Source organism: Gekko japonicus, unplaced genomic scaffold, assembly GCF_001447785.1.
Source record: "Gekko japonicus isolate JY-2015 unplaced genomic scaffold, Gekko_japonicus_V1.1 scaffold2090, whole genome shotgun sequence".
NCBI classification, from domain to species: Eukaryota; Metazoa; Chordata; class Lepidosauria; order Squamata; family Gekkonidae; genus Gekko; species Gekko japonicus.
This window is the reverse complement of record NW_015164255.1, coordinates 107,215-132,071: the sequence shown is the minus strand read 5'-3', so window position 1 is coordinate 132,071 and position 24,857 is coordinate 107,215. Positions and strand designations below refer to the sequence as shown.

Below are 24,857 nucleotides of genomic sequence, written 5' to 3'. Positions count from 1 at the left end.
GTCTAACTGTATCTCCACTCTGTAACTCAGAACTCTCTAACTGTCATCCTTAACTGTAACTCTTGACTGACATATCCGTTCATCCACACAGCATTCATTCCAAAACCCCTCCCCCTCTCTGTCACTCACCAATCATCTCACTTCCCTGAGTTCAGCATCCTAGTCTGCCATACATCCATACAAACCACTTTTAAAGACGCACACACAATAAAACCTGGAATCGTTACATTTCCCCTCCCTTCTCCTTTAAGCGGAACACATCTCTTTGTCCCAAGGGATGGGTGTAGCTTCTTCCGTCTTCATAAAGTTTGGATAGTCTTTATATTGCCAGTTCAGTTCAGTTCATTCTTCTTGGTTGCTCTCAAAGTTTGTGGGTTCCTTAACTTACAGTCCCACTCTGCTGGGCTGTTGTTCACCGCTAGGTGATGTCCTCTTTTAAATTGATGTCATCTCTGGGCTGTCCATTTGCGGGGCTGCGGTCATCTCGGGGATGCCTATCTCTGGGGCTGAGGTCATCGTCCTCTCGGTTATGTCCAAAAACAGACAGGCCGGGTCATCGGGGGGATGCCTGGAAACAGCTCAGCTGGGTCAATTTTCTTCCCTGTGATGGTGCACTGCGGGGTTGAATTCATCTCAGCTATCACATTATCCTTGTTTGTTTCTTTAGCCACGGATTCTTTCTTTTCTATGTCACTTTTAAGCTGCTCTTGGATGGAGAAAAGTTGGTTTGTCTTCCAAGCAAGTTCCTTTTCCAACGTTCTAATGACTGATGTTAGCTGCTGTTCCTTTATGTTAAAGCGTTCTAGTACTGCATCTTTTTCTTTAAGTTGTTTATTTAATTTTTCCAATTCCAGCTGGAATGTATTCACTTTGTCTTCAGTACTACTACACTGCTTGCTCTCTATTGCGATTTGCTTTCTCAAAGCCTTATTTTCTTGCTGGAGTTCTTTAAAGTATTTTGTTTTAACCTCTCTCAAACTCTTCAGAGTCTTTATTCCTCTCGGCTTCCGAGAGTGAGAGCTTTTCTTCCCCACAGACAGGTATCTGGGAGGCCTGTTCTCCCTCTGACTCCTGGCAAATAGCAACTGTATCATTTGTCAAGGTCTCAAGGGGCTGTTTTGCGGGGCCTATGTATTCACTTGGAGGCACATCGCTTTCTTCTGAATTTATTTGAATCCTTGCTTTTGCTCCCATCACATCTCTGCCTAAGATCACTGGGGGGGGGGGCTCTACATCACCCTAAGGGTGCACAGGTGTTATCTCCTTGAATGGGATGCCTCTCTTTGTCTTAACCTGGGAGTTGCCCTCTGACCCCTCCTCTCTCTTTTTGTCCTCTCACACTCTCTTCACATGGTGTTGTGTTCTTACACAGGCCGCACACGCGGTCGGGTCCTCACACAGCCATGTGAACGGCTTAAGCCTCGCTCTCCAAGAATACAGCCAGCATGGATCCTAGAACACACCCAATTGGGCAGTCAGGATCCTAGCGGACCTATAGAATGCATGTGCACTGTAAATAATCCTATCACGGGTGTGGGTGTGTGTTTGGGTGTGGTTCACAGTGCCCTCCTCCTCCCACACACATCACACCAGATAAGCAGGCCATTTGTGACAGGGAAAGTACTCTTTAGATTAGACTTCTCTCTTTCCTTTCGACGGCAACCTGAATTTGAAGGGAAGAAGAAGAAGATTGGATTTATACCCCGCCCTTCACTACCCAAAGGTGTCTCAGAGCAGCTTACAAACTCCTTTCCCTTCCCCTCCCCACAACAGACACCCTGTGAGGGAGGTGGGCCTGAGAGAGCTCTGACAGAAACTGCTCTTTTTTCAAGAACAGCTCATATCAGAACTGTGGCTTGCCCAAGGTCATCCAGCCGGGTGCAAGTGGAGGAGTGGGGAATCAAACCTGGTTCTCCCAGATTGGAGTCCGCGCACTTAACCACTACACCAAACTGGCTCTCAATTTGAATTTGAACTGGATTTACTTGAATAAATGTAAGTTTACCTTTTTTACAATATACTTCTTGGGATATTTATTTACTGCACTCGGTATCATGCTTCTATGATGGGGCAAAACTCTGCTCTATTAACCAAATAGTCCAATAGTTACATTTTGTAGGCATTACTGCCTACATTTAGGAGTAACTTTAGATGTTACTGGAGTATGAAAACATTAAAGGAAACTGGTAAGTCTTTCCCACACTGTAGACAGGGAACCGTTTATCTTTGACATGAATGCAGTGAATGTCTTTTGCAAATTGAATTAAACAGCCGCTGAGCAATGCAGAACTCTCTTTAATTACTAGATTATTGGCATAGCTAATATATTTACCTTGGAGGAGTAGATTGCAATGGGGTTCCTTGTGTCTGGTAGCAAGTAGATTCTAAACAATTCCGGGACATCACAGACAGCAGGGATTTTGTACGTGTCCGGACCCCGTGTATACTGTGCTCCTTCCGGGGAGAATTTTATTTCCTCTTGAGTGAAAAGTCCAAGTCCCTGTATAAAGCCACCTTCAATCTGAGGGAGTAAACGTACATCGTTTCAGGATAGATATCTGACGCATTTAGGGTGCCAGCCATAGGACAGGGAGACTACCAGGGCTATTTTTGGGCAGGAACACACAGGAACGGAGTTCCGGCTGGCTCCTGAGTTGGCCACGCCCAGCAGGAACTCATTAGCATAATAGGCCACACCCAACAGCAGAAACTCATTTGGATTGGCTACATTAGAGGTGTGTGGCCTAACATGCAAAGGAGTTCCTGCTACAAAAAAGGGCCCTGGGTTTTGACAACAAACAAGGTAAACAGAATAAGGAGTAAAAGGTGGGTGTGGCTGGATGACCACACTTATGGTAACATGGGGGTGCGGCCTAATGTGCTAATGAGCTGTGCTGTCAGGGGTGTGTCCTAATATGCTAATGAGTTTCTGCTGTTGTTTACCCCCCCCCCCCCCCCGAGACTACAATTGATCTCCAGACTACAGAGGTCAGTTCCCCAGGAGAAAATGGCTGCTTTGGAAGGTACATTCTGTGAGATTATACCCTGCTGAGGTCCCTCCCCTCCCCAAACCCCGCCCTCCCCTGGCTCCACCCCCCAAATTTGCATGAATTTCCCAACCTGGAGGTGGCAAGGCTAGAGGTATTAAATCTGCTAGAGAATGAAGGTTTTGTACTCATAATCTAAACTAATCTTTTCCCTCCCCTTGCCATGTGCTAAAGCTAGCTTTGTAGCCAACTGTAAGTCTATTTGGTGTAGTGGTTAGGAGCATGGACTCTAATCTGGGAGAACCACTCCTCCACATGCAGCTGCTGGTGTGACCTTGGGTGAGTTAGAAGTTCTCTCAGAGTTCTTCTCTCAAAGGCAGTCCTCGAAAGAGCTCTCTCAGCCCCGTGTCAGTTGTGGGGAGGGGAAGGGAAAGGAGATTGTAAGCCACTCTGAGACTCCTTCAGGTAGTGAAGGGTGGGGTATAAATCCAATCTCCTCCTCCTCCTCTTCTTCTCCTATATTCTTCCCTTACTAGGACATATATATATATATATATATATCAATGGAAGCACCCCCCCACCTCCCCTTTTCTTTTTCTTTTTTATTTATTCATTCTTTGTCTCTTACTGGTTTACAGGGATCATTTCCTGCCGGAGTGCACCAGAGCGGCACTCCAGCAGTGAGGAGCCTAGCAAGCCTCGCCCCCTGACCTTCCCTGGCCCACTTGCCTAAGTGGGCCAACTGGGGAAAGCCTTCCAAGCAGTGGGGAGGCATTCAAATGCCTCCCCGTGCCTTTTCCCAATCGCTCACCAAAGTGGGTGGGTGGGGGAAGGCCTGCTGAGCCCCCCCCGGCCTTCCCTGGCCCACTTGCCTAAGTGGGCCAACTGGGGAAAGCCTTCCAAGCAGTGGGGAGGCATTTGAGACCCCCTGGCCTTCCCTGGCCCGCCCCCAAGGCGGGCTAGGGGGGAAGCAAAGAGAGAAGGGGATAAAACTTAAACCCCTTCTTTCTTTGCTCCCCCACCCCCACCCCGCCTTGGCAGGTCGGCTGGGGAAGCAAAAAAGGGAGGGGAGGCATCTTCAACAGCCTCCCCTTCCCTTCCCCAGGCAGGCAGGGGGGAGCGAAGAGAGAAGGGGTTTAAACTTTAAACCCCTTCTCTTTCCATTGTATTCTATGGCTCCATAGAATATAATGGAAAGATCGCACCATCACTGTGGAGCGACTCTAGAGAGAAGGGGTTTAAGCTTTAAAGCCCTTCTCTCTTCGCTTCCCCCCCCCAGCCCACTTGGGGAAGGGAAGGGGAGGCTTTTGAAGATGCCTTCCCCCTTTTTTTCTTCCCCTTCTGACATCACTTCCGGTGATGTGAGAGGGTGTGGTATATGCTAATGAGCTATTATGCTAATGGTTTATTAGATATACTAATGAGCTCCTGCAGCTCTTTTTCTACGAAATGACCCCTGCTGGTTTATATATTTTCTTTTTTTCTGGTTGGAACATCACCATAAACAGTCGCGAAGAGTCGGACTCAACTGTGCAACTGAACAACAACAATCATCTTTTATATTGGATATGAGGTTATCTTATGGTTTTGTTTTGTTCTGTTTTGTTATTGCCATTTGTTTTGTGTGTGTGTGTGTGTGTGTATTCCAGAAAATTAGATAGATAGATAAACAGATAGATTGACAGATGGATTGACAGATAGATAGAGATATATAAACAAACTGTATCTATCTTATTGTTTTATTGTCTGTTGTAACCCGCCCTGAGCCTGATGTGCAGGGTAGGGAGGGCTAGAAATCAAATAATAAATAAATAAAATGAATGTCACCAAAATGCCTACATCACTTCTGGGTGACATAGGCATGTTGTGTTTATTTCCAGTTTCTTTCCTGTTTGGGGGGGGATAATGGGGGGAGAGGAGCAACCGAAACTGGGGGAACCCCGGCTGCATCAGGGGGGGGGGTCTGGCATCCCTACCTGAAAGACCAGGATGATCCCCCTTTGAACAGTGGCAGCATGCCTTCCTCCCATCCATCGAACATGAGTCAAACACAGCGCTGGTGGCAGTCATTTGAGGCACGTGGGTTATCGGTCTAAGAACCAAAAACCTTCTAAGGAGACTGTTTTTGATCAGAAAGCCCATGAGACAAGGATGCTTTGAGTCCTCAGAATGTGAGAAAAGTGGGCTAAAACATTTAAACCAATAAAGGATCACTCCACAAACATTTGCCTGCAGTACAACATGCGAAACTCCTGGTGCATACCTGTCCTATGTCGATTCCCGGATTGATGCTGTAACAGGCATCCATAACAATGTCTGTTTGGAGATTCTGTTAGAGAAGTAAGATGAACAGCACATTTTGAAAATTAAAAGTATGAAGACAACAATCATCCAAACCCATAAGAAACACAGCTACAGCAGTATTATAGACGATGATCTCTATAATTTTATTTTTTTTGCATTTGGAAGCTCCAGGATCTACGGTGTCTGAGAGAGTCTGGGGCTAAAACTGGATGATTCCTTTTCCCAAGCAAGTCCCAAGGACAGGCCATACTATAGGGCAGCCAACGCGCTTGGGATGAAACACGGCTTGCACACACTTAAAGGGAGAGAGATGGGTGGCTGTGGGTGTTGGGGGTGGGGCTTCCCCCGCCGGCCATCTGGCTGGTGGCGGGTAGAACCCCCCCCAAAACGGGGGACCCCTGGCAAACCGGGGGGGTTTGGGAACCCTAGGATGGAGCCTGGGGAGGACAGGGACCTCAGTGGGGTCTCCAGTGCCATGGAGTCCACCCCCCATAGCAGCCCTTTTCTCCAGGGGAACTGATCTGGAGATGAGCTGTAATTCCAGGTAGGGTTGCCAAACCCCCCGGTTTGCCAGGGGTACCCCGTTTTTTGGGGGGGGTTTACCCGCTGCCGGCCAGATGGCCGGCGGGGGAAGCCCCACCCCCAACACCCACAGCCACCCATCTCTCTCCCTTTCAGTGTGCGCAACCCGTGTTTCATCCCAAGCGCAAACTCCACAAGCTTGCAGGGAGAAGCCAGCTTCATTCTTAAAAGGGAAACGCAGCTTCTCTTAAGGGGGAAACGCCGGCTGCCGGCTACTTTAAATGCAGGGAACTGCCGTTTCTGGAGATCCAGCGCACGGGCGGGGTGGTGGTGGTGGCAGACGTCCCCAACGTGACATCACGTTGGGGATGCCCCACCCCCTCCAGGAACGCCCCCAAAGTCCCCCGCTGGGGGTGGAAGATGGACTTGGCAACCCTAATTCCAGGGGTTCCCCAGGTCCCACCTGGAGGCTGGCCTCTCTGTTTGGGGGGTATAAGTTTTTGAGAGTCAATGTTCCCTTTGTCAGAAACCATGCTGAAGTGGCACGCAAAATGCTCTAAACCTATAGATCAGGGGTATCAGACTCATTTGTTACAATGGCTGGCCAGTGCAAGCTTCTCCTCCCCCCGCCCCCCCGGTCTACTCAGAGTGGCAGTGGCTCTCCAGTGTAATGTCCCCCTTTGGGTTCCCAGGTTAGAGTACTCACTCAGGCACCCATTTTCTCAGGTCCATTCAGCAGAGACAACCTGGCTCAAAACATCAACCCTGTTTTTGCAAGGAGACAACTCCAGCAAGCAACAGCTGCAGCTATACAAACACTGGAAAGTGAAACTTTTTGAGATCCACTCCACTGAAATACATTGCAGCACAGACAAAGCTGCAAAGCAAATGTGGAATGGATTTCCCATTAAGGTCCCTGGGCCCAGACAGACTACTCTGGGACTGGAATGACAGCCCCCAGAGTGAAATGACAGTCTTTGGGAGTAGCAGAAGTGTTCTGGGATTGAAATTAGGGCTCCCAGAGTGGAATTCCATTCCCAGAATACTGCTGCTACTCCCCGGGGCTGTCATTCCTCTCTGGGCCCTGTCATTCCAATCCCAGAGCATGGATTCTATTGCTAGGGACCATCATTCTGCTCTGGGGGCTGTCATTCCAGTCCCAGAGCACTGTTTCTATTGCTGGAAACAATCCCAGAGTAGTCTTATCTGGGTGCAGAGGCCTTAATGGAAAAATCCATCCCGTATTTTCTTTTTATTTATTTATTTATTTATTATTCACATTTCTATCCCGCCCTCCCCGGAGGCTCAGGGCGGCTTACAGGGCATAATGCCAGATAAAACAGTAAAACAATACAAAATATTAAGTTACAGCCCTATTAAAACAGATTTTGATGCTAGGGTTCCCTCTAACTTTTAACTTTGCAAACCCAGAAGAGCTTCCTGCCGAAGAAGGAAAGACAAGACGAAGGGAGCTGGGAACTTTGGCAGCCTCCAGCTTCAGAGGACAGGAGAAGGATGAGGGGGGAAGAAAAGAGCCGCGGGCCTGATTAAAGCCATGGGCGGGCTGCTTCCGGCCTGCGGGCCTTAAGTTTGACACCCCTGCTGTAGACAAGACTCTGTGAACATCTTATGCCCAGGTATGCCTTAAATTGACTCTCCAGGCTAATAGCTACTGCTGGGTCCCACTTTGCATGGACCCCTGTAATCTCTCTGAAAACTCATCCATACAGTGTCACAGTGGGTGATGACAGAAATGGTCAACAGACAAAGAAATTAGTTCATATCCAAACAGTGTGCAGGGAGCCGCTGAATCAGCCAGACACTGGCAGTGCTAGAAAATGTCAATTGTTTACCTTATGGTCCCCTGTCAGGCAGTCAATCTCAACTTCGGAGCAACCAACACCAAAAACGAAGTATGGGAAAGCGTGGCCTTTTCCAGTCTCCCAGTCCATATTGGTGAAGTATCCTCTGATGGGAGAAACAAATCAAACTCTTCAGATACTAGGAGTTCACTTTCATTAAAAAAATCTCTCAGCTAGACTTCCTGTGAAAATACCAAATTATTGGTGTGTTCTATGCTAAGCATAGGCTGGGGAACAGAAAAGAAACCAGTTGGGTTTCTGCACATTTATCATGGTGGCTTGTTGGTCCCCATTGAAGGGTTCAGATGAACCCTGACTATTGCTGGAGAAACACGTGATCTACTTTATCTACTGGAGCAGGCATATAGGCCTCTTAATACCTGGTGAACATTGCTTCTTCTAACATCCACTACTGAACTTCTCCAGTGGACTTATAGACTCTGCCTCTTTAGACCTGGCTATGAACTTTTCACCACATAAGAACATAAGAAGGAGAGATTGGATTTATACCTCGCCCTTCACTACCCAAAGGTGTCTCAGAGCGGCTTACAAACTCCTTTCCCTTCCCCTCCCCACAACAGACACTCTGTGAGGTAGGTGGGGCTGAGAGAGCTCTTGACAGAAACTGCTCTTTTTCAAGAACAGCTCTTATCAGAACTATGGCTTGCCCAAGGTCATCCAGCCCGGTGCAAGTGGAGGAGTGGGGAATCAAACCCGGTTCTCCCAGATTAGAGTCCGCTCACTTAACCACTACACCAAACTGGCTCTCAGCACCAAACTGAGAAGCCATCTTGGATCAGGCCAATGGCCCATCCAATCCAACACTCTGTGTCATACAGTGGCCAAAACCCAGGTGCCATCAGAAGGTCCACCAGCGGGGCCAGAACAGAAGCCCTCCCACTGTTGCCCCCCCCCCAAGCACCAAGAATACAGAGCATCACCGCCCCAGAGTTTTCCCTCTGTACCTTGTGGCTAATAGCTACTGATGGACCTCTGTTCCATATGTTTATCCAGTCCCCTCTTGATCAGTACTTGGTCCGATCCTTTTTAACTTGTTCATTAATTATTTGGAATTGTGAATAAGCAGTGAAGTGGCTAAATTTGCAGATGACACAAAATTATTCAGGGTGATGAGTACCAGGGAGGATTGTGAGGCACTCCAAAGGGATCTGTCGAGGATGGGCGAGTGGGTGTCAACGTGGCAAACAGTATTGCCTCTAAGCTGAGTTAGTGTGAGCTAGCTCCCAGTTTTTTAGCCTCCAGCTCACACATTTTTCTCTTAGCTCAGGAAGAACGGCTCCAGAGCAAACTACTGTATGCAGTAGCCAAATCGCTCGCTCACAACTTTAAAGCCAGTAGCTCACAAAGTAGAATTTTTGCTCACAAGACTCCACAGCTTAGAGGGAACATTGGTGGCAAATGGGGTTCAATGTGGTCAAGTGCAAAGTGATGCACATTGGAGACAAAGATCCTAACTATAAATACATGTTGATGGCGTCCGAACTGGCAGAGACTGACCAAGAGAGAGATCTTGGAGTCGTAGTAGATAACTCTCTGAAAATGTCAAGACAGTGTGTGACTGCAATAAAAAAGGTCAACGCTATGCTGGGGATTATTAGGAAGGGAACTGAAAACAAATCAGCCAGTATCATAATGCCCCTGTATAAATCAATGGTGCGACCTCATCTGGAGTACTGTGTACAGTTCTGGTCACCACACCTCAAAAATGTTATTTTAGCATTGGAAAAAGTGCAGAAAAGGGCAACTAGAATGATAAAAGGGTTGGAACACTTTCCATATGAAGAAAGGTTAAAATTGAACAAAAGGCATCTATGATCTCCAAAGGCAGCAATTTAGAAAGTAATAAAGGATTCCTTACTTGAAGTAGCCAGTAGCTGAGAGGCTGATGCTTTCCTCAAAAGCTTTTTTAGTCTGAAAGAGAAGGACCGTTAAATGACATACAAATAACAGGGCTATTTTGGGGCAGGAACACACAGGAACGGAGTTCCGGCTGGCTCCCAAGTTGGCCACGCCCAGCAGGATCTCATTAGCATAATAGGCCACACCCAACAGCAGAAACTCATTAGGATTGGCTACATTAGGGGTGTGTGGCCTAACATGCAAAGGAGTTCCTGCTACAAAAAAGCCCAGGGTTTTGACAACAAACAAGGTAAACAGAATAACAAGCAAAAGGTGGGTGTGGCTGGATAACCACACTTCTGGTAACATGGGGGTGTGGCCTAATGTGCTAATGAGCTGTGCTGTCAGGGGTGCAGCCCAATATGCTAATGAGTTCCTGGTGCTGGGTGTGGCCTATTATGCTAATGCGTTCCTGCTGGACTTTTTCTTCAAAAAGAGCCCTGCAAATACACAAACTAGAACAGCCGAGTTATGGCGACCCCATAGGGTTTTCAAGGCAAGCGATTAAGCAGAGGTGGTTTGCCATTGCCTGGGCTCAGCAAGGAATTCCCTACCACAGCACCAATCTCCTGCCATCAAGAAATGGAAGGTGCTTACCCAGTCTTCCCATTTGCCTTCTGGGTTTTCTTTAATGACTGGCTCCAGGCGCTTCCGGAGAATCCGGCAAGCGTTCTGTTGGAACAAGTGGCGTGGAAAAACAGGATGAATACATCACAACAATAAGGCCTGATTTTCATTTTCTAACATTATCTGAATAACTTTGCAAAAGTAAAATGTAATAAGGCAGAAAGTAATGCAAGCTTTTTTTCCCTTTAAATGAGGAAAAGAACAGCTCAGGCCACTGAATGAATTCTTTCCTCTGACCCAAATAGGACCATGAGCCTGGAGAGATACTTTAGCTGATATTTATGATACATAGATGGGAGCTGCACTTTACCTGTTGAATTTCTGCCAATGGAATAGTGTGAAAGGCACAGAGGATCCTAGTAGTGCTGTTTTCTGCCATTATGGAAAACCAGAAACCACTCTATCCCAGAACAGTTTCTTAAATTTCAATGGGACCTCAAAGAAGACTATTGTGGACCATGCAGTTGGAAGTCTACAGTCTAACAGCTCAGGATCTATTTCCACTGGTTTAGACGAGACTGACTTCTAAATAAGTAGGGTACAGTTCTGAAATAGTCAAACTGAATTCATAAGGGGAAAAACTCCAATGATCCCCCCCCCCCCCGGGTTTTATTTTTTTAGCAGTGGTATTTAAGACTGCAGTTTCTGGACAGCTATTATAGACACCTATTGGCTAGTACCTGTGACATCATTCATGTGACAATGTGTAGTTCTCTTCTCAATACGCATTCCAATTAAAATTTTGCAAAAATTCCTTTATATATATATATTTTAATAATTTTTATTGAGTTTTCAACATTAATAAAACACAAACAGACATATCACATATATGCACAAAAATACCCTCCACCTACCAGCATCCCTCCTATCGTCTCATATCTTTCCATGTTACACAAGTTGATTGGTAATTTACACAGTGTCTACATTATTTCCGTACTCAAATGCGGTTCTTAAATGCATCAAATGATATTTCCCCTTGCTAAAATTACCTCTATATCTTTTTCTTTCAACCTGGGTTACTCAATTCATTCTGCCAGACATTCCTATCACTAACAAAGATTTCAATTAATTATTCTCACCCTCCTACCATTAATTTAGAAAAGTATTAGAAAGTGTTTACTGGAAGCAATTTATACACAAAAACCCACATTAATAAGTTTATTATAGTCAGCCCATGCTGTGCCTGGCCTTTCTAAATTTAAGAGTCACATGTTAAGTGGTCATATACTCTTATTGTCATTTAGGGCCTTTGGTTTTATTATATTTTACACTTACAATTTAGCATTCAGCATTTAACAGTTCAATCACCAGCCAATAATTCATGTGTGGCCTTCATTCTGATATTATATTAATTTCTTTCTTACCACACATTGGTTCCTAAATTAATCATCCATCAATCAGTCCATAACTTCAAGTTCATAATCGAAATTTGCTCCCATACATATTTTCTATTTTGACAACTACTCATATAGGATTCATTGTTTTCCCCCAACACAGGTAGGCATATCTACTCCAGACAGAGTTGTCTGGTCTTAGTATTCAGAATAACCCTATATAGTTATAGCATGGTCAACAAATCATTATTATACAGTATCAATTCATTATATTTTAGTTCTTTCCTGATTTGGTTTTTCTTGGTCTCACTCATATGCCGCCAATCTTTATGCTCTTTATCTCTGTCCTGTCGCTGTTGTCTTGTGTACCAATCTGGTTGTTTACTGCTAGTGTCCTTAACTTTCTTTGGGCCTTTTTTTTTTCCTTTCTCTTTCTTTTCTTCTTCTTGTCTCTGCACAGGAGAGATAGCCTAGCAAGTTTACTTTCTCCTCCTGTTATGTCCTCTTCTCTTCCTATTTCATCCTTGGGTAGGTAAATAATTACCTGCTGCTCTCTCTCTTCCTGTTCTGCTCGCTGCGGTTCCATTCTGTCCTGTAGCCCTGTTCTTTGCTCCACATTATTGTCCTTTTTGTTTAATGTATCCTGAGCATTTGCAAAAAAGTTCTCCCATGCAGAATTAAGTGCCTTATTTAGTTCTTTTTGCAGGGATTCTTGGAAACGTTCAGACTTAGTTTCATTCAATATTGCCTCCTTTATCCTTTTAGAAATGTCCGCCTCCATTTTGTTCTGGCTCCTTACAGCATTTTATTTCTCTTATTCAACTCCAATGAACAGAGACCCTCTCCGTACTTCATTTATAGTGGTATTATGTCCAGCAGAAATTATCTCTTGCCCCAGCAAATGTCTTAAACTCGGTCCCCAACGCATTCCCCGGCCGCTTCTCTTTACCAGTGCGGGGAAATCATCAAAAGGGGTATTTTTATTTCATCCAGGTTGTAGCGTATAAACTCCAGAGGAAAAGGATAGATAACTGACTCACCATTGTGTTACACCCAACACCACCGATAACGTAGAAGGTTTAAAAGCACGGCTGGCTGCTGCTACTAGGAAAACACGGCAGCCATGTTTCCTGCTGCCCGACGCTCCTGCTTCGAGGCAAGCCGGTCTCGCCCCCGCCCTTGCCATGGGAACGGGGGGGCCGGCCAAGCCTCCTGCACCCGCTCTCCCCCCAGGAGAGACGAGCAGAGCTCCCCCGAACCTCGGGGGGCTCCGAAAAAGCGTGCGGGAGACGGGCGTTCTCGGGAGCTCCGAGAAACGCGTCCGAACGCAGCGCCGCACCGCCGGAAGTCCTCCTAGCGCTCTTAAAATTCCTTTATATTTTTAAATAGTTTTTTTAACCATTTTAAAAGAGGAGGACTAGGCCTGCCGCATGGGCGTAGAAGCAGAAGGATTGACCCACCAGTTCTGGTTGCTGCTCCACTAATTTATTTAATTTGTGGTTAAACTGAAATTATGAATCTGCTTGTCTCTGAAAATAAGTTATTACTCAATGCACTTTAATGATGTTGCTGCTATACTTTTTCACTGTATTTGGAAACTGGAGGCTGCTGTTTCATTTTTACATAGTGCTTGGATACTTCTAGAGTTTAATTCTATTGTAACTCACCCTGGAGTTTTAGGATGAGTAGGATATAAATGCTCATAAATTGAGTCATAATATAATGAGTCATAATATAATAAAAATTAAAGGACATGACATAAGAACATAAGGGAAACCAGATTGGATCAGCCCAATGGCCCATCCAGTCCAACACTCTGTGTCACACAGTGACCAAAACCCAGGGGCCATCAGGAGGTCCACCAGCTGGGCCAGAATGCCAGAACCCCTCCCACTGTTGTCCCCCAACCACCAAGAATACAGAGTATCACTGCCCCAGACACAAGAGCATAAGAAAAGCAATGTTGGATCAGGCCAGTGACCCATCCAGTCCAACACTCTGTCACACAGTGGCCAAAAATACCAGGTGCCATCAGGAGGTCCACCAGCAGGGCCAGAACTCCAGAACCCCTCCCACTGTTGCCCCCCAAGCACCAAGAATACTGAGCCTCACTGCCCCAGACATAGTGGTTCCATTTTTCCTTGTGGCTAATATCCTCTCACGGACCTCTGCTCCAACTATTTGTCCAATCCCCTCTTGAAGCTGTCTATACAACAGCTACCTTTCAAACCTCAGAAGTATCGAACAGTGGACATTCACAATAGCGCAATTGCTTTATCACCAATCGGCCCATCTTAAAGGAAGATAGCTAAGAAGATAGCTATGTGTTTTTAAAATGTCTGGATAGGCCCTAAGCGGCACTAGGAGCAAATATACTGAAATAATAATTTTTTAATCTCAAACTTTTTAGTAGCTAGAGGAAGAGACTCCAATCCAAAGCAAATTAGTAATGCTTAAGACCACAGAAAGCTTATATGTTCAAGTTCTTTTTGAAAAATTTCAATAAAATATTGTAAAAAAAAAAAAAGACCATAGAAAGCAATGGGACATATAACATGCCCATTTACTCTGTGGGATTTACTATGAGACTAAGGGTGTGATCACACTGGTGGCTTGGCGTGATATGGCGCCGCCTCTAATTGTACTGGTGTGAAATGCTCTGGGGCACATCATCCAGACAGCACATCCTGCTGCGGGTTACCCACGTAGCCGTCCCCTGGTGAAGCATCCACAATACCGCAGTGCCTCAGCCACAGAGCGCACTGTGTGGGTTTTTAAAAATGCAAGTGAGTGCATATGTGCTCATGTGTGCGCATGCACTCATGTACATGTGTGCGCATGCGCATATAGGCAAAAAGTAAAAAACCCAACAGCACCCCAGTGGCAGAAACGGATCTGCAACGTCAGAGTGCCAATCTGTTTTGGGCACGCTCCCCCATGTTCAGACATCTGGTCACACACAGCGAATGTGCGGGGAACCAAAAAACACCACTTAACCTGGCTCCAAGTCGTCCTACAACAGGGTGAGTATGCCTGGGGAACATCTGACAGATGTGGCTGTGTGTCTGCGCCCATTTAATCCAGAGGGGAGGGGTGGCTATGTTGGGCCAAAATGCTCACGGGATCACAGCCCAGCGGACTACATTCCATTGAAATCCACAGAGCTTAATGATGACTAACTTCTATGAGGCAGGGGTCTGCAAATGCTGCAAAAAAACATCAGAAATACCCTGATTCTACTGTGCAGTAGGTAATACAAAGGCTCAGAGCTGCCGTCTTTGGGGTGGGAAATACTTGGGGATTTTGGAAATGGAGCTGCAGGAGGGGGGGGTTTGGGCCATAATGCCACAGAGCCCACCCTCCAAAGCAGCCATTTTCTCCAGGGGAACTGATCTCTGTTGTCTGGAGATCAGTTGTCGTCGTGGGAGATCTCCAGGCCCCACCCAGAGGCTGGCAGCCCTACCCAGAGACGTTATTTACAAGAAATAGTAACCACCCAAAATAAGAATTCCAACCTGGACAGCTTTACAGTTGACCTCGGAGGCAATGGATCCCGCTGTGACAATGGCATTGGGTATTGGAACGGTACTTCTTTCAAAAATATGTACATAAGATAGGGGTATCATTAATTCGTGGCCGGCAACCTTATCGTTTTGAGAACAAAAGAGATCGTCAGTTCTGTTAGGAATTACAGCACAGTCTCAAACTGAGAAGAAACACAACATTTGCAATAAAGTCAAGGAAATGAAGGAACAAACGTGTTAGAAAAATCTGTGCGCTCTCTCTCTCTCTCTCTCTCTCTCTCTCTCTCACACACACACACACACACACACACACACACACACACACGTACAGAAAGACCCTGGAACGTATTGTTAAATACTGGGTTCCATGGATGGTCAGACCCCAAGCCTAGTGATCAGCTCTGCTTTATTAGTGATTCAGCAAGAACAAGACAAAGACCCAGGGCAACGGCCCTGTTTAAATAGCATGCAGCTCCACCCACTTCCCAAACAACTACTAACGATAGGCCATGGTCAGAGCCATTAATTCCCCATTGGCCACCTCCAGAGTCCTGGTGGGATATTGTTCTAGAGCTCCAAGCTCAGCCAGTCTCTGATACAAACAGTCCTGGAATGTTCCAATCCCAATACATAACACGTATCCAGTTACTTTTACATAAAACCGAACTAGAATATATGCCCAAATGGCACTGGCAAAACAGCTTTCACTCCGTAGCTCTCTTTTGTAATGTACATGGCAGCCGCCTGTTCATCCTACCTGTAGCACCTTGGTGAAAAGCCCTTGTCCCAGCTCACATCCACCACAAAGCACCAACACTGACCCATCTACATAGATGTTCACCAGAGCTGCAGCCTATGGAGAAATGGATAAATGACGGACCATTCGTTACTAACTATCCTATTAACATCACACCGGTGCTTAACAATTCGATGTACAAAAACTTACTGCGAGCAAGAGTACACCTTGTTCGAAGAGGCCAGAACAACTGGCAGGTTAGTAACAGGGAAGGACCCCAGTGGTAGACCCCACATTTTAAAGATGCAGGGTCCTGGTTCTGGTATCTAGTCGAAAAGCATTTCAAGGCTGAGAAAGGACTCGTCTTAAAACCCTGGAAGTGTGCAGCCAGTTAGCGTTGCCAGTAGAACAGCAGGGTAAGAGAGTCCTCTAGTGCAGGGGTGGCGAACAAGTTCGACAAAAAGAGCCAAAATTTTAAACTGTGAGAGTCAGAGAGCCACACCACGCAGTGACCTGCCAAAACAGACAAACACTCACACAAAAGCATATACTTTTAACAATGACGCCCCGAGGAACTCCCCACACCCTGACCTACCGGCCGTCGCCAGCGCCGAAGACCGGGAGAGGAAGGCAGCGGCCCAACGCCGAACCTCCCCAGAAGACGCCCGGCTGCACAAGACGACCGCAGGACGCGCTCGGGCGCGGGGGCGAGAGCCCCGGCCCGAGACGCGTGACAGAAGCTGCGACAGGGGAGCAGGGCCGGCGGCGCGGCCTCAACGGCGACCGGATGACAGGGAGCGCGTGTCCGGTGGGCGTCTACTGAAAGAGAGACGGAGCGTGCCAGAGGTCGTGCGGGAGTGTCGGCAGAGGGGCGCTCGGGGTGACGTCAACCCCGCCCCCTGCCATTCTGAGGTCCTCTTCTACCCCGTCTTTTCCAAACCCTCGCCTCCAGAGCCACGCCGCTCCTCACGGGGCCCACTCACGTCGTGCCACAACGGCCACTGGGGCCCCACCCCCAAGACCAAGGAGGAACGCGACAGAGCCACAATATACAAAATGATGATAAGAGGCAAAGAGCCGCATTAATTTTGGCCGGGAGCCGCATGCGGCTCTAGAGCCACGTGTTCGCCACCCCTGCTCTAGTGTATCTTATTGAGTATGATGCGAAAAATTTTTGAGGGTCCCAAAAGGAGGGGTTCAAATGGAGATAGTGGACTTCAGCAAGGTGTACCAGACCTGGTAGACATGGGATTACCCCATCACCCTGCTGCCAATCAGCTGGCTGGCGGGGGGAGGGGGGAAACTTACTTCAAAAAAGAAGGTGGCCCAGCGGATGTCCAGTGTTGTGTCTACGTCACTACTGACGTGTCCCGGAAGTGACTTCATCACATCGGCAAGGTTGATGTAATCCTCTGGTGTTTGGGCAAAAACTCTATAATAAATTTGGCTTGTACCATAGAGTTTTGATGTCATGACGTCACTTCCAGGCCATGCCAGGAGTGACATAGACACAGGTAATCCTCTGGTATTTGGGCAAAAACTCTATGATAAATGTGGCTTGTACCATAGAGTTTTGATGTCATGACATCACTTCCAGGCCATGTCAGGAGTGACATAGACACATCACTGGACATTCACTGGGCCTTCCGGTAAGCCCCTCTTGTAAGCCACTCTGAACCCGTTTGCGGGAAGGGTGGGGTATAAATACAAAAATAAATAAATAAATAAATAAATAAACAAAATCCCGTCCCAATTGCCTGGAGGGATTTGGCAACCCTAACTTCAGCAGAAAAGAATTTATGTACATAAGAACATAAGAGAAGCCAATGTTGGATCAGGCCAATGGCCCATCCAATCCAACACTCTGTCACACAGTGGCCAAAATACCAGGTGCCATCAGGAGGTCCATCAGTGGGGCCAGGACACTAGAAGCCCTCCCACTGTTGCCCCCCCCCCAAGCACCAAGAATACAGACCATCCCTTTCCCCAGACAGAGAGTTCCTATCTATACCTTGTGGCTAATAGCCACTGATGGACCTCTGCTCCATATGCTTATCTAATTCCCTCTTGAAGTCGTCCAAGCTTGTAGCCGCCACCACCTCCTGTGGCAGTGAATCCCATGTGTTAATCACTCTTTGGGTGCAGAAGTAATTCCTTTGATCCGTTCTAACCCGACTGTGAGTAGCTGGAACTACAGAGAGAGATCCTTACCCAGATTGGGGCTATACTGGGGGTTATCCTGGGGGCTATGATCCTTCTGCACTGATTTTTGAGAAGAGGAGGTGTCTGTAGATTGTTTACCTGGTGGTAGTGCGTGCTGTTGTATCCAACCGAAAACAACATGGGAATGATGGCGATCCCTTTCTTCTTCCAGTAGTTTTGCTTGTTAAATTCCTCTATTGCTTTCCTCCGGTTGTAATAGTCAGACCTCTCCAAGCATTCTTTCCAACACACAACCAGATTCCTGGCATCGACCTCTTCTTTGAAGGGAGTGAGGGTAACTGTTTTGAACATGTTCATCTCCCGGACCTTCGCAAGGAGACAGGCAAAATATTGTTATTTGAGCCAAGTACTCATAAACCACCTTGAAAAATATTTACCCATTAGTTACCTTTCCTTTCCCCAGCTTACTTAATACATTAATATCCCACCTTTTGGCCATCATGAAGCTCAGGTGCATGGGATTCCCAGAGGGTCTACTACCCAGGCAATGACCAGACCCAGAGCTCCTTAGCTTCAGCAAGGTTGCCATATTGTGGGTCCCTCCAATCATACTCTGCTATCAGAGAGTCATAGAGTTGGAAGCAATGCTCCCTCTATATACAAGCAAAAATGCTACTTTGTGAGTGTCCCAGCGACAGGACTCCCAGGGGCCCCACAACCTCCCCACCCCCTTCTGCTGCCATGGGAGACCTGCACAAGGAGCCGCGACCCTCACTCTGTCGCGCAGCGCGTTTGGAGAAGTTGAACCAGCACCTCAGTCACACTTGCACTCACCAGCAGTCTTTCCACTCACCAGAGGATTTCCAATAGTCAACCACACTGAGACAGTCCAGTGGTTACTATATACAGGAAATTTATTTACAATATATTTATTTACAATATATACAGCTTGCCAACAAACTGCTCCGCCAGACACCATCCACCATCCGAGAGAGAATATACAGTGATACGCATCTACATATATACATTGGTCAGCCAATCAGATCAGTGCTGACTCATGGTGACTTGGCTTGCCTCTGCCAAGTCCAAACTGGCTGAATCCGGTTCAGTGCAGCTGTCAGCTGTCAGATAGATGCTTCTGATCATTGTGCTGAAGCTTATACACCGACACACTTACCAGCAAACAGGGAGGGCTCGAACGACATCGGAGAGGAGGGAGGCCCAGCCGGCAACGGCAGTGGAGAGCCCCGGCGAGCCAGCGAGGGTGGTGGGAAACCCTAGGCAGCTGATTCCACTACTGAACTACTATTACTTTTAAAAAATTTCCCCCTAATATCCAAGCAGTACCTTTCTGCCTGTAATTTAAACCCATTATTGCAAGTCCTATGTCCTCTGCTTGTCAACAGGAACACCTCCCCACCCTCCTCTAAGTGACAGCCTTCCAAATACATAAAGAGAGCACTTATGTCTCCCCTCAACCTCCTCTTCTCCAGACTGAATATTCCCAAGCCATTCCTCATAGCGCTTGGTCTCCAGGCCCCTGATCATCCTTGTCACTCTGTTCTGCACCCATTCCATTCTGTCCACATCCTTTTTGAAGTGAGGACTCCAGAACTGCACACACAGTACTACCAAAGTGTTTTAGTTCATAACTGCTAGACAGAATTGCCACAAGTAAAGGCCTCTCAACCTATCACTAAATCTCAATGTAGAAAATAAAAACTGTCATGCAGTTGCCAAAATGCACAGGATCCCTGTTGTAAAAAAAAAAATGATGTCTTTGCTCCTGGAATAATCAGAGACATATATATATTTTCCACAGATTTTCTAAATCTTGCCAGTTTGGACACCCTGTCCTGTTCATTATAATCATCAATACTTTCCTCTTACCTTCTTTTACCTTCAAAGAAGGTAAGTGTAAAGTATTGATGATTATAATGAACAGGACAGGGTGTCCAAACTGGCAAGATTTAGAAAATCTCCCTCACTTTTCACCCAGAACAGTACTTTCTTCTGGCATGTCCAGTGAGAAAAAACATTTCTCATGGTGAAGAAAGGATTTGTTCAGGAGGCAGTATTCAACACTATAAGAAGTTGAAACATAGGTTCCAATCCCCTGACTTGAAACAGGTATTTATAAACCCAGGGTTTGGGGGAGGGGGCTTGGTAATGGATAGAGTTCATAGAATCATAGAATAATAGAATCATAGAGTTGGAAGGGACCTCCGGGGACCTCATCTAGTCCAACCCCCTGCACAATGCAGGAAATTCACAAACACCTCCCCCTCCACATCTGCTAACTCTGGGTTGGGAAATTCCTGGAGATTTGGGGGTGGAGCCCAAGGAGTGAGGGGTTTGGGGAGGGACCTTATTGGGGGCACAATACCATAGTCCACCCTCCAAAGCTTCCATTTTCTCCAAGGGAACTGATTTCTGTAGTCTGGAGATTGGCTGTAATCCCAAGGGATTCTTTAGGCCCCACGGGGAGACTGGCAAGTCTACTAATGGATCTTTCTAAACAGAACGATTTCTGTAGAAAGAGATGGAGGCAGGGTTGCCACCCCAAGCTCCAGCTAAGGAACACACTGTGACTCCACACACATTTGAGAAGAACAATGTTACAGCTTCAAGAACCCCAGAAAGTTAACTGTCAAAACAACATAGCAGATGAACTTCTGCTCTCCCCCTCCCAGGAAATTATTTCCACAGTTGCCCCTGCAAGGCCCTCATCCAGACAGAATTCACTGAGCTTCAATCTCATTTAAAATCAACTTTCTTTGGACTGTGCCGAGAAGAGGAGCAACGATTCATTAGTGGTAAAAAGAGGGCTGCTTTGGTGAGTCCCCACATGGCTGTGGATTGAGTTCTTCGCCTCTTAGTTTTACCGTCTGAGGGGGTCTTTGAACTATTTCCTGATACAGAAAATTACATTTGTTTTTCTAAGGTACCTCTTACTTTAAAAGATTTTACTTTACTTATCTCTTACTTAGAAAGATACGTCTTACTTAGAACTCACTATAAAATAAGGAAAGGGAGCTAAAATGAGGAACGGGCCAGTATTTGTCATGAACGTGAGGCAGTGACTGTTTTGAGGTGGCATGTTAACAGCAAAGCCACACTTTATGAGGGAAATTTGGAGTTCTCAGTCTCATGTTTCCCTTAAAGTACTAAGGTGAGAATTGGAGACAGGGCATTTCTCAGGGGGTAACGGATGCAAGGAAGAGAGTCATGGCCTGCTACTGTTCACAGTGGACCCCTGAAAATGACCTTTTCCAAAGTCATCCTAAAGTCTCCATTCAGGCCTCCAAACTGCGCAGAAGGCTGGCTGTGAAAAGATCTTTTCAGGAACAGGGACGTTTGTGTGGGGAAATTGGTGGGCATAGCCTCTCTCACGGATTCTCTTCTGGAAATGCCCCATCACCAATGCTCCCTCTAAGCTGTGGAGTCTTGTGAGCAAAAATTCTACTTTGTGAGCTGCTGGCATTAAAATTGTGAGTGAGCGATTTGGCTGCTGCATGAATTACCGTAGTTTGCTCTGGAGCCATCCTTCCTGAGCGAAGACAAAAGTGTGTGAGCCAGAGGCTAAAAAACTGTGAGCTAGCTCACACTAACTCAGCTTAGAGGGAACACTGCCCATCACCCCTGTACTTGTGGGGGTGGGAATAAGCATTTAAGCCACACAAGAACACCCCCCCCCCCGGTGTGACATATTATTTACCTTATCATGAGGCAAACCAAGCCTGTCTGCCACAGCGGAAACCCACATTTCTGCAGAAAGAGCCGTTTGTGGGAAACCGAATCCTCGGAATGCAGTATTCGATGGCAGATTAGTCTTGCAGGCACGTCCGCGACATCGGAAGTTGGGGATGTCGTAAGCATTAAAACTTTTTAGCACTACCCATTCTATTACCTAGTGCAAGGGGATAGATAGTAAATTTGTAACCATGAACTCTGCGAACACATGAGGCTGCCTCATACTGACATAACATTGGTCTATTTTCTACTCTTTGTTTTCTACTGAGTGCCTTCCAAGATCTCAGGTACAGGTTTTGACATCACCTGGTACTTGATCTCTTTAAAGAAGTTGCCAGGGATTGAACCAGGGATTTCCTGCATACAAACAGGATTTTCTGCCACTGAAGAACAGTCTCCCTCCTGCGCCTTATGGAATCTACAAAAATTAGTAAAAAAAGCTGAAGCAGAGGTCGATTCGGGGGGGAACGCGGGGGATCGCAGTTCCCCCGGGTGAGGTGTGGGGGCGGGGCACACGACGAAGCCCCGCCCCCTCCTTCCAGCCGCCCCACTTCCAGCCCTCATTCAGCCAGGAGGAGGCAGGAGAAGAGGGAGGGTAAGTTGCTTCCTCCCCGCCTCTCCCCACCCCTGTCTGCCTGGGGCCAGGGAGGGCCTTGGTGGGGCTTCCTTGTCCTCCCGCCGGCCTTGCTGGTCCACCGCTGGACCCCTCATGGGGCTCGGCAGTGGAACCACAAGGCCGGCGGCGGCCGGGACCGTTGCAGGTCGGGGAGCCTTCGTGGGGCTTCCTCACACTCCCGCACCTTTAAGACTAACAAATAGCACCTTTAAGACTAACCTTTAAGACTAAGACTGAGTGGTGGGTGTGGCCTTATGACACACTTCCAGTGATGTCAGGGGTGTGTGGCCTTATGACACACTTCCGGTGATGTCAGGGGGTGTGGCATATGCTAATGAGTTATGCTAATGAGTTCCCCTAGCTCTTTTTCTACGAAATGACCCCTGGCTGAAAGTGCTAAAGTTTTGCAGGTCTATCTTGAGGCTTGAAAGGAAGCTAAAAATAACTTGAAGAACTGGTACTGTGGAATGGTTATTTTCAGGTTCTGTTATTGTGGAGATGGTTAGACAGTGTTATCGATGCAATGAACATGAAATTAAGCAAACTATGGAGGACGATGGAAGACAGGAGGGCCTGGCATGATGTGGTCCATGGGGTCACGGAGGGTCGGACTCGACTGTGTGACTGAACAACAACAACAAAAACTGTGGAGTGGCCCTGACCTGGATAGCCCAGGCTTGCCTGATCTTGTCAGATCTTGAATACTAAGAAGGGTAGGCCCTGATTAATATTTGGTTGGGGACCACCTAGGAATCCCAGGGTTGTTTTGCCAAAGTTGACATAGAGAGTACTCCATTTTTCTGTGTTATACCTCTGAGGATGCCAGTCACAGCTACTGGTGAAACGTCAGGTTCTACAATGCCAAGACCACAGCCACACAACCCGGAAAATCTACAGCAACTAACGAACTCCGGCCGTGAAAGCCTTCGACAACATATTAAATTCATATTAACATTTGCAACTACCAACGTGTCAAGTACTCACCAGAGATATCTGATCTGCAACCTGAAAAGTGGTAGGTTTGTCATTGAGACCAGGGCTAGGACACAGGTGTGCTTCTACACCAAAAGGACTCAAGACAAGTCCCTGCTCCAATGAGTACCAGCCGAGAAATGCCCCCTCCCTCGCAAGGCAGAGCCAAACACGTTTCATCCCGTTTTCCCATTTGCAAATGTCCTACTACTTTGTGAGATACTTACCCATACAGATTCGTCTTGTGTACACCCAGCGTTTACATAGTACTCAAGGTCAACAGCTTTGATTTTTCCATCATTCATGAACCCCACCTGAAAATAAAACATCACAGTGAGAAGCATTAAACATTATTAATTTTCTGAAATGTATGGGAAATTTTCCTGTACGAACAGAGGAACTAGGATTTGCTATGTTTGTTTTTTAAAATAAGGCTTTACTACATTTTTAATTTTTATTACAGGTTTATAAACTGAAAAGAATACAAAGGTATGTTTTAATTAAAAAATGTCATCTCACGCCATTCTTTGGGCCTGCAGCACCAATATTTATTTATTTATTTATTACATTTATACCCCCCTCATCTATCTCACAAGGCTTACAAGTGTTTTCCCATCTACCCCCTTTATTTTGCCATCAAGCTGGAGCCAACTTATGAACAGACATGAACATATGAAGCTGCCTTCTACTGAATCAGACCATTGGTCCAATTAAGTCAGTGTTGCCTATGCAGACTGGCAGTGGCTCTCCAGGGTCTCAGGCAGGGGTCTTTCACATCCTTTCCTACCCCCTGATCCTTTTAATTGGAGTTGCTGTCAGGCTCCCAGTAAAACCACTCTTCAGCCAATATCGCTTAAAAGGTTTATTGGAAAGATCTGGTTAATTGTAGAGATGAATGCCCTTTGTTAGGACTGGCGAGTCCAGGGCGGGAGATGGAAAGTAAAGGTGAGTGCTTACATTCCATGCATACGTCATACACACCAGCCCACTAACGGTTCTGATAGTTACATGACGGACTAGCCATTCCCAAAGTCTTATCTTTGCCCAAGGTCACTCCCGTGAGAAATCCCAGTTGCTCCTTAGGGGCTGTTGCTTCAAGAAGTGTTACAATCATGGCGCAGCCCCAAACTACAACAATCGTTCTTTCACACTCTCTCCCCCCCCTCCTACGGAATCCCATGTCAGAGAGGGCATAAGATAGCAAACGAAGAAGACAGAAGGCAGATGTTCCGAGTAAGCAAGGTTACAAAAGCGAAACTGGCATTAGTGATACATCAGCAATAAACTCCCCTTTATGCCCGTGTCTGACAGTTATCAGTGACTAAACCTGAGACCTTCTGCATGCCAAGCAGATGCCCTGCTAGTGAGCCACAGCCCCTCCCCATAGGGTTTCCAAGGCAAGAGACATTCAGAGGTGGTTTGCCATTGCCTGCCTCTGCATAGCAACCCTGGATTTCTGTGGTGGTCTCCCATCCAAATACTAACCGGGCCAATCCTGCTTAGCTTCTGAGATCTGAGGAGATCAGGCTTGCCTTAG

The 24,857-nt window shown here is 46.7% G+C and overlaps 1 protein-coding gene across 1 annotated transcript in view; it reads right to left on the bottom strand.

Moving 5' to 3' along the window:
* The window catches only part of AOX1 (aldehyde oxidase 1), an 87,202-nt gene that overhangs the window by 5,042 nt on the left and 57,303 nt on the right, over positions 1-24,857 (bottom strand). Inside the window, exons 24-33 of the mRNA XM_015408674.1 lie at positions 23,548-23,634; positions 21,698-21,889; positions 18,118-18,345; positions 15,838-15,933; positions 15,072-15,200; positions 10,193-10,267; positions 9,555-9,607; positions 7,667-7,781; positions 5,251-5,316; positions 2,333-2,521 (exon numbers count right to left, since the gene is read on the bottom strand). Of these exons, the coding sequence (XP_015264160.1) occupies positions 2,333-2,521; positions 5,251-5,316; positions 7,667-7,781; positions 9,555-9,607; positions 10,193-10,267; positions 15,072-15,200; positions 15,838-15,933; positions 18,118-18,345; positions 21,698-21,889; positions 23,548-23,634 (1,230 nt within the window). The remainder of the gene's footprint in view (positions 1-2,332; positions 2,522-5,250; positions 5,317-7,666; positions 7,782-9,554; positions 9,608-10,192; positions 10,268-15,071; positions 15,201-15,837; positions 15,934-18,117; positions 18,346-21,697; positions 21,890-23,547; positions 23,635-24,857) is intronic.